The sequence below is a fragment of the Ananas comosus genome, linkage group 4 (assembly GCF_001540865.1).
Source record: "Ananas comosus cultivar F153 linkage group 4, ASM154086v1, whole genome shotgun sequence".
NCBI lineage: Eukaryota > Viridiplantae > Streptophyta > Magnoliopsida > Poales > Bromeliaceae > Ananas > Ananas comosus.
Genome location: NC_033624.1, coordinates 4,828,674 through 4,838,933, shown reverse-complemented (window position 1 = coordinate 4,838,933; position 10,260 = coordinate 4,828,674). Strand labels below are relative to the sequence as shown.

The window sequence follows — 10,260 nt, the reverse complement described above, 5'->3', positions numbered from 1 at the left end:
CTCCAATCACACGAATTAAGCTACGTTGGTCACGAGGATGGAGCATGGATGGTAACTCTATTCTTACTGCGTACCATATATAATCTAAAATGGCTAAAATAGAAAATTTTGAAATATTTATTTTAATATTTGATAACATCTCTTATTTTGAATGCATTTGCAAATAGTTTCTGATTATTCTCATTTAAGATTCCTCCATTAATATTTAGAATTAGATTAATTTCTACGAATAAATTTGGGTCAACAATTGCTAAGTACACAATAATGTAATATAGCAATATTAGACACTTTTTCATTTTTGCTTGGCCATTTGTGAGATAAATTGGTGCAATGGCATTATTCTATTACACATATAGGATCCAAATTAATTCCTGCACACTTTTTTCTGTGATATGTAGCATGTTGCACTATTTTTAAAGCAGAAAATTAATGTTAAGTGGTTAAGAACATATTCCATATCATGTTTATTTAAGCTTAAAATTGACTTTTGGGCGTAACTTAAGATAGGACAAAATGCAAAGAGGCAAATAAAAGGTTGTAGCAGAAGACATCATTAAAGTGTATATTGCAAGTGTTTTGTTTGTTTGTTTGTTTGTTTTTTTTACTCTTATAATGTTATCTCTACTTTTCTCTTGGTTATTTAAGGGACCCTCCTTTATTGTGTTCATAACCATGAGTGGCAAGTGATTCATACATGGAAGCCTTCTTTCTCTTACAAAATAATTTTTCTTCTTCTTTTCTCTCTCTTGTGTTATGAGACATCTCTATATTTTAGAGGTCAAATGTATTCTGCTATTGATTCTATACTATCTTTGGGAGGATATGTGAAAGATAGTTTTACAAAGATGAAGAGTGTGTTGAAAAGAAAATACTAAAAAGCTCTATCTCAATCTTTCTCCTCTTTTTATTATAATTTCAAATTTGTTCAATTTTTATGCCATCATTTACTACTCTATTTATATAAAAAGTGATGAACAACTGAGATTGAACTATCAAACTTTGTTTATTTGTGCATCCTACAATTAAGCAAAAAAAATCATATGCAATCATCTCTTTTTAAAATTTTTCTTAATTTCTTGAAAATTAATTAGACTACATAAGAATGAGTGTTGAGTTTACTTATTTTAGTTATAGTTTATTCATGCCGTTTAGCAAGAGGTATTGAAAAAAATTTTAGTATTAAAATAGTAGCAAAATCTTTCACTTGTTGTTACCGTTTGGAAGCCCTATTATCTTTATATCGAATATTATATAGTAGCAACTTCAAAAAATTTTAGTAGCAAAATAACGGTTTTTCACTTCTCAAGTAAAGAAACTATTACAAAGCAGCACAACAATTATTTCAAAGCTAAAACTATTTATTGGTTAAAAAGAGTAGAGCTTCCTTCAGTTCAGTCATAGATGGATGTAGGGTTAGGTTAGTTGCCAACTCATTCATCAAAATGCCAAGAAGCATCCCTCGGTGTCTGAATGGATGATGCATGAGCTATGTTGAATCCATCTCTGATGATCGTCCGTCCCTAGCGCAAGTGGCAAAGGGCTTGATGGTTGGTACCCGGAGTTCCAAGTTTGAATCCTAGTTGATTTGCATTTCTTGCTAAGTTTATTTCTAAATGAAATAAACGAAGCGGGTAGCATGCTACCTATATCTCAAAAAAAGAAAGAAAGAAAAGAATCCATCTCTAATGCGAGAGCTACATTGAATCCATCTCTATTTCGATTAGACTGAAGGGAGTTCCTTTCTCTACCCCCGCCATCCCCTTCCCAAGTGTTTGAATAGATGATCCAATGACTTTGTTGGATCTTTTTCTCTATTTTCATTGGACTGAATGATAAGTTTCTTTTTTCCTTAATTTTTATTATCTATTATATAATAATTTAGCTTGGGATTCAAAATCTATTCCACTATTTTTATTTTTAGTTTTTATTTATTTGTCCTTTTATTTAAGTGATGAACAATAAAGATTGAGCATTCATTTAATCTACCTTTGCACTTTCATCTAAAAGCAAGATTCTGTGAAACATTATATATATGTATATAGAGTAAGCTATTATACTCTTATGAGTATAAAGCCCTTCGTACTCACAAGTTGTTTTCGATGATGGAGCTTCCGGATCAACGATTCACTCCGTTAAATACGATCTAGAGTATTTGAAACTTTAGAAAATAAATTTCGTAATTCTTCAAAATCATAATTAAGTCCGTCAAGCGGGCATAAAATGAACAGTCAAAATCGAACGACGTCCTAAAAATGGATGATTGAATCCTTCAATGTAAGATCGGAGTTATTGATTTTTATCTAGGTAGTTAATAGAATTTTCTATCAAAAGTTCAACCGATTCCGATTATTTTACACCGTTAAATTAGCAAGTATCCCATATCGGCCGTCAAAACTTGTCAATTTTGTGGCCTTTTGATCGTAAGGTAAATGATGTCGAAAAATTATGAAATTTGATTTCTAGAAGTTTTAAATACTTTAGATAATATTTAACAATATGGATCGTTAATTCGAAAGCTCTATCATCAAAAATAATTTATGAATACGAGGGTGATCGTACTCATAAGAATATAATAGCCAAACTCTATGTATATATTCCAACTACTATCCCATTAATCGACAAAGCGTTTTGTCCTATCAAGTCGTGCTCCCCTATCTCCATATAATTATGAGATGTAATCTTTACCATAACAAATTCTTTGGCAAGTTCTTCACGAGTCGAGTTCGATTTGTTTTCTAGCTTTAGCTTGGTTAATATAGTGTTTGAATAGATACATTGACTTTACTACTACTATAAAAATGAAATTACACGAGGAGATCCAATCATTGATTTTTTTTTACTCCTTTTTCTTTAAGGAGAAGTAGAAATTGTAAGCGGCAATATTAAAAGAGGTAACGTTATTACTAACAGGATAAATTGCATAAGGTATTCATTAGGCCTAATGGGCTCACACTAGGCCCATTATAATCCAAGGGCCTAACATTAGTGAGCTAATTTGGGCCTAGCCTAATAATAATGTCTTTTGGGCTCCGTGCGCCAGCGGGTCGGTTCGTGCAGTTGACAAGTCACAATCCGAAACTGCACCCGAACTCGGCCGGATATAAAAACTCAAACCCACAACCAAGCACAAAAAAAAAAAAAAAACCCGACAACTTAATATACTAAATATTAAATTAAATTATTATTAAATTATAATTAATTGCACATGATACCATCACCTTTTGGTTTGTTATATCTCTAATTAAAACTATACCTATTTGGTATCAAGTAAATCCGTTATGTTCATATTCAAATAAGATTTCGGATGTCCTTTTCTCGTACCCGTACCCATTAACGTGTTTGATTCCTTTAGTCCCACATCGGATATGAAAAACGAAACATTAACGTATATAACAACAAAAGAAAGCTACAGAGCACGACCTTACTTGAACAGGATCTGTTCTATAGGTTGTACAACTGTGTCCTTGAGTGTAAAGGAGACAGGCAACAAAGTCTGGTGGATGAAACATGTCCTCAGAGCCAGAGCGTGATTGACGGCTGAGATTCGTTGCGAATCTCCTGCTGTAGAGGATCGTCCCTGACCGGCGAAAGCCAGTCGGGTTGGCTCTGAGGTTGTCTGACAGACTCAACCCAATTTTTTTCTTTCTCTCTTTTTGGTTGTTGTCGTCCGAAGGGTGTTCGAGATAATGCCTAAAAGAAAATTTTGATGCGGCATAAGTAGTTTTGTAACCTTGTTGATGCATGTTTAGTGTTTGATGAAAGCTGTTCGACGGAATGCCTAAAAGAGATTAGGGTGATGTGCTGCACTACTTTTTCTGCTTTTGGTTGTTGTTATTGTCCGAAGGGTGTTCGAGATAATGCCTAAAAGAAACTTTGATGCGGCATAAGTAGTTTTGTTGATGCATGTTTTGTGTTTGATGAAAGCAGTTCGACAGAATGTGGGGGGCGGCGCGGCAGGTGGGGTCGCAGACACCGACGACGTACGAGTCAGTGGCGGGTGGGGAGAACTGGACACGGATGGACGTGCGGTCGGCGGAGGACGAGGGGCCGATCCAGATCGACAAGGACCAAGAAAAGGTCGACGACCCCGTCGCCGGAGACTGGCGAGTGATAGCTAGTGGTTGGTACAAATTTACTATATTTCTGATGAATTAATGCATGCATGCATGCATATGTATGTTGTTGTGCGCGTAGTTTTAGTTTGTATGTGAATTTGTATGAGTTTGTGTTTATGTTGTTGTGCGCGTGGTTTTAGTAGTATGCTTGTTTTGGTGTTTATGAATGAGAATGTATGCGTTTTGTTTTGTTTTGTTTTGTTTCTTTTTTCCGAATAAAAGTACGTAAGTGTTTTATTAAGATAGAGCTTGCTTGATTATCATAAAAATATAGTTTTGAAAAACACAGTTTAAGAAAATGATAAAAAGAACATTTCCTATAGAGAGCAGTAGAAAAAATGTAGTTTTTATTTTTGAAAGAGAAAGGTAGCATGATATGCGCTTCGTTATTAAGTTTTTGAATCCGGTGCTTCACTCCAATTTTAATTTTGGACTACTAATTAATTACCATTACTGGCTGAGGAATGTTAATTTTATCAACACAAATGAATTTTAATCTTATAACTTCACTATTTTGATCATTAATTATTTTATATTAGTTTTATTGTTTTATTTAGTACTAAAATTTTAAAAAATTTCATAAATCCTAGCATTATGGATTTGTAAGATTAAAATCACTTTTGGTTGCAGTTTTTGGTCTCGTTTGATAATATGCCGACTAAAAAGCACTATTTTTATAAAGAATAATTACCAAAATTACCCATTTTTCAAAATTTGCCATTGAAAAATGTTCGGTTTTTAAAATATATCCCTGATTTTGAGGGTTTAGTGGGAAGATTTGAATTTTTAGTGGATATTTTGAAAATATAAGATAAGTTTTGAAAAAAATAAATAGTAGATAGGAGTTCATAAGAAACTGGTCTTTTTAATAATACGGAGGGCTTCAAAAAATTCAAAAGTGGTTATAATTTGTTTTCTCTCCAATAATATAAAATTATGATTATAACCATCATCCTAGAGTCATGCATGTAGTATATGCGATAGAAAAAAGAGTCAATATATTCGCGGCATATAAATATACAGATGAGAGATGTTTTATAAAATAAACTCAGTTAAATTTGAATATAGTCTATAGTCTATACTATATATAAAAACATATATAAATTCTTATAATAACTAATGAAATAAATAAATAAATAAATAAATGCTCCCTACAAATCGTTGTGATCAGTTGTTTGAGTGAAACATGTTAAAATTATTTATACATTTGTCATTTATTACCATATTTTCAATTTGTTTTTCGTTTTGTTATCTCTCCTATCATTTGCACATGATATGATTCTCTTGATAGTCAAGATGCATGCGAGCAAAAGAATGTTGCAATTATTTCTGATCTGATTCTTTTTAGATGAACTTTTTGAGTTAAAAACTATTCCAGTTTAGACCAGCATTTTGTTGCACTCAAAGAACATGGTTGGAGCTTGTTCAAGGCAAGAGCATAATTTGGAGGCTAAATCAATACTTGAAAAAGTATAAGAGAGAAAATGTGGCAAACAATGTAGACGATATTAATGGAGATCTCTCTCTTGTCCAATTTAATTTACTTGGTACTATTGTTGTTGGACTCACTCAGCGTGCGCCGCCGCGCACGCTCGGTGAGCTCGGCGACGCCATGTCGGCGGCGTCGTGGAAGCGCCGCCCCTCGGCCCAGCAGGATCATCCCGATCACCACCTCCCGCATCCGCGCCACCGTGTCCTTCGGTATCCGGATCAGCTCCTCCTCGATCCGCCCCTACCGCTCCAGTGCCCCAATAGTCCTACATCGAATTCTGATTTAAAATATAAGCGGCCTCAACGCTAATAATAATAATAATAATAACTAAGCTTAAATATTTTGGATCGATAGTTTGGAACGGTGCTTTGGACCCATCGAGTCATTGTTGCAAGCGAGTCAGATTGTTACAATTGATATCAGAACTGAATACTAGTTGGATGCATGAGAGCTGTAAATTTGGTACAGCTAGGGGCGTAATGTGGCCATCCGGAAGTCCCGGGCCGACCTCTTAAATTTTTTAAAATTATGTAAAATTTAAAAATAATAATGAATTATTTCTATTTAAATTGGTATTTTGATTAAAAAATTAAAAATTTATAAAAATAATTATAAAATAACAAAAGTTTAGATTTTTTTAAAAAATAAATAAATTTTATTATTACTTTTTTTTATCACCTCTACTGACCTTAGGAAGAGAGCTCTTGAACCGAACCCGAACCTGACCCAAACCAGAACCCGAACCAAACCTAGTGTACCCGATCCGAACCACGTGCACGCAATATTATTATTTGCAAAAAATAAATTTTGAAATATATTTTTTTTTAGCAACAAAATATTCTAACTATTTATTATGTCATTTTATCACATCTTTTGAATTTTATTGAGAAAATTACTTACTAATTTCAAGAATAGAGGGTTTTGAGCTGTGTCATCGGCACGGGGTCTGTATCGTGCCGGTATTTTGTTAGCACGGTTGGGACGATGAATATGGCCCGTGCCGACGGACACTTAAAATCTTGTAAAGCACCCAGGCCGGACGGGTTCAACTTGAGGTTCTATCTGAGTGTTTAAAGTAGATCTCTTTAATATCTTTTAGAAACTATTCGAAAGTACTTTAAACTTTGAGCTTTTGACTATTCTTACATCTGTCTTGCCCCTCAAAAAAAGGGGGCTAAATGTGCAAGTTATTTTAGGCCTATCAACGTTATCAACGGTGGTCTGAAGATCATCTCCAAGGTGCTTGCAAACAGACTTAAAGGCGTTATGAAAGATATCATATATTCCCGCTCATGCCACTTTCTTAAAAGTTCGGATGATCCTGGACTCCTTTGTTATGATAAGTGAAGTGGACTCCTTTGTTATGATAAGTGAAGTGGTTAGTTGGTATTAATTTTAAAATGGGTAAACTGGATTATGAGACTTTCGAGAAATTAATTGTTTTGATTAATCAGTGTTAATTTTTCAATCATATTACATTTCAATTTTAAAGGGTAAACTTCAAATACTACTCCTGTGATTTCACACTTTCTCACCTTTAATACCCTATGGTTTAAAGTGTATCAATCAAGGATTTAAGTGCTGTGGCACGGGATCGTGCTGGAAACTTGTCAGCACGGTACGGCACGATGTGTGCAGAACCGTGCTGGTCAAAAAAATTCTTGCGTGCCGATATATAATAGCATGAATTATTTATTTTCTTTAGCAACAAAATATTCTAACTATTTATTATGTCTTTTTATCACATCTTTTGAACTTTATTGAGAAAATTACTTACTAATTTAAAGAATAGAGGATTTTGAGTTACGCCATTGGCAGGGGGTCTGTATCGTGCCGGTATCTTGTTGGCACGGTATGGCAGGGTGGATACGGCCCGTTCCGACGGACACTTAAAACCTTAGTATCAATTTAGTGCTCGTGGTTTCATTTTTATTTTTTTTATCATCGATTCCACTAATTTTTTTCATTAAATCAGCGACAAAGTTAAAACTAAAGGGTACTAAAGTGAATATTCGATAAATCTAGTTAGAATATCTGAATTTTTTTTTTTTATATAATTTAACAAAATATTAACAAAAAAATTGACGAAAAGATAAAAATGAAACCACAAGACACTAACTTAATATATTTTAAACCACATGACACTAAATTGAGAAAGTGCGAAAGTACGGGAGTGGTATAAGAAGGTTACCCATTTTAAAACATTGGCAATAAAATATAGGGTGCGGGGAGCCGTGCACCGGTGCACCAGGTGCACGCAATATTTTCTCCGCCAAAAGCCCTAAAACCCTCGTTTGAAACCTTCTATACCTCCTCCGTCCCCAAATCTCTCCCTCCGCCATTAACGAACTCCGCAATGCTCTATGCTTGCTCCCGCACTCCGTCTCCTTCGACGAAGCAAACCCCTCCACTCCAGTAACCCAAGGTGCGGTCTCCACTTCCCTCCTCTCCCCCCTCTCCCCAACGACGACGAGGTCATAGTCGAATCCATCTCCAGGAACCTCCGCCACCACAAATGGAGCTTCCTACAACGATTCTCCCCGATTCTCACCGATTCAATCGTTCGCTGCGCCGTTCTTCGATCCCGAGGTTCGCCGGAATCGGCGCTGGGTTTCTTCAATTGGGTGGAAAGGGAAAAGGGGCCCAAAAATGGCTCTTTTCTCAGTTTGGAGACCCATTCGATCATGATCCATGTGTTGGTTTCTTCGAGAAAGTTCGAAGAAGCTGTTTTTCTCATGAAGCGGTTGATGCGGCGAGATGGTGTCTCTGTTTTGGAGCTTTTGGGATCTTTGGGTAAGAGTTTTAGGGTTTGTAGTTCGGTTCCTGATGTTTACGATGCGTTAATTAGGGCTTGCACTCAGATTGGTGCTTCTGAAGATGCCTATTTGGTGATCGAGAACTTGCGGTTGAAAGGTTTCCGGGTTTCGATTCATGCGCGGAATAACTTTTTGAATCATCTCCTGGTGGCAAAATGTGATCTTTCAGGGTTTTGGAAGAGGTATAGGGAAATGCTTTCTTTTGGGTATGCTGAAAATGTGAACACTTTCAATTTGATCATCTACGCCTTGTGTAAACAGAGCAGAGTTTGGGAGGCCTTCTCGGTTCTGTATCGAATGCTGAAGAAGGGGATTTCTCCTAATGTTGTTAGTTTTAATATGCTTGTAGATGGATTTTGTAGGAATCGTGAAGTCGATATCGCTCTCAAACTTATGCATCATATGTCCATTTTGTCGGGGATGAATGTTGAGCCTAATTCTATTACTTACAATAGCATAATTAACGGGCTTTGCAAGGTTGGGAGATCGACTAGTGGCGAGGAAATTGTTAGGGAAGATATGATTGGAAAAAGGATACTGCCTAATGTCAGAACTTTTGCAACTCTTATCGATGGTTATGCGAGGGAAGGGAAACTCGAAGAGGCTCTTCGATTGTTTAATGAGATGGTGGAAAAAGGCTTCGTGCCTAATACAGTCGTATATAATTCGCTCATGAATTGGCTTTTTAAGCAGGGATATGTCGAAGAGGCTTGTCTTTTATTATCCGACATGAGAGAGAATCATGCGCCTCCAGACCAACACACGCATGCGATTGTTGTTGATGGTTGTTGTAGAAATGGGTTAGTCTCAGAGGCTGTAGGATATCATAAGCAAATAAGGGAGCAGAAGTTTGTCGAGGATGTTGTTTCTTTTAATAGTCTCATCAACTATTTGTGTAAGAATGGGAGGATCAAAGAGGCAAATCAATTAGTCGGCAGCATGATAGCTTGTGGTTTGACACCTGATATCTTTACATATAGTACATTAATAGATGGATACTGCAAGGAGAAGAGTATAGATGAAGCTATTTGTATATATGATGGCATGGTGAGGGAAGGGCATAAACCTAACATCTTAACATATAATTCAATTCTTAATGGGCTATGCAAAGATGGGTCTTTAGATGTAGCAAGAACCGTAGTTGACGAGCTTAGAAGAGCAGGGGTGTTGCTTGATGTTATTTCATACAGCACATTGTTCAATGGATGTTTAAGCCACCAAATGGTTAATGAAGCATTTTCTCTGTGTTATGAAATGAGAAGAGTTGGCATCGAGGTTAATACAGTCACTTACAATGCCTTAATAAATTTCCTGTGCAAGATTGGCTGCTTTCAACGAGCAAAAGAGCTTCTGAAACTGATGTTCGATACAGGTCAGCTACCTGATCAAATTACTTACACTATTGTGATTACTGCATTCAGTAGGAACTGTAATCAGAATGAAGTTATTGAATTGCATGATTTCATGGTGCTTAGAGGAGTGACTCCTGATGATTATACATACAACACTGTAACGAGGTTGCTCATCTGAATACAACATGCAATTGCTGGTTATTACAATGATTATTAGCGTAAATCATGTAAGTTAATACTGATGTTGCTGATTATTGGCATTGGATACACAGAAATGGGAAAAATTTGTATACTGGTCTTAGATTTGTTCGTAAAGTTGGTATAGTGTGCAACAACATCCCTACTAAGTTGAGAAAAGGAAGAAGTGCAAAATTAGAAAGAGATAGAAGAAAAAGGATTTTGGTGTGCAAGAGAAACTTAGGCCTTGCTTGGTATTGTTGTCATTATTCTATGTTTTAAAGCAGAAGCTCTATGTGAAATAGTGT

At 35.7% G+C, this 10,260-nt stretch overlaps 1 protein-coding gene and 1 long non-coding RNA gene across 2 annotated transcripts; both read left to right on the top strand.

Annotated features, from left to right (window-relative positions):
• Positions 3,421–4,309, top strand: LOC109709373. Its single transcript, XR_002216077.1, has 2 exons — positions 3,421–3,611; positions 3,936–4,309. It is a non-coding gene; the product is annotated as an uncharacterized LOC109709373 (long non-coding RNA).
• LOC109708541 (pentatricopeptide repeat-containing protein At1g11710, mitochondrial-like) lies at positions 7,936–9,982 on the top strand. The gene is made up of 2 exons (XM_020230331.1): positions 7,936–8,032; positions 8,456–9,982. Exons 1-2 carry the CDS (start codon positions 7,971–7,973, stop codon positions 9,951–9,953), a joined length of 1,560 nt encoding a protein of 519 aa, XP_020085920.1. The 5' UTR covers positions 7,936–7,970; the 3' UTR covers positions 9,954–9,982.

Excerpts from the sequence above, each read along its gene's own strand:
- LOC109708541 (XM_020230331.1), top strand. The coding sequence starts at position 7,971 with ATGCTTGCTCCCGCACTCCGTCTCCTTCGACGAAGCAAACCCCTCCAC. Across the intron at positions 8,033-8,455 it reads CTCCACTCCAGTAACCCAAG|GGCTTGCACTCAGATTGGTG; the intron begins GTGCGGTCTCCA and ends TGCGTTAATTAG.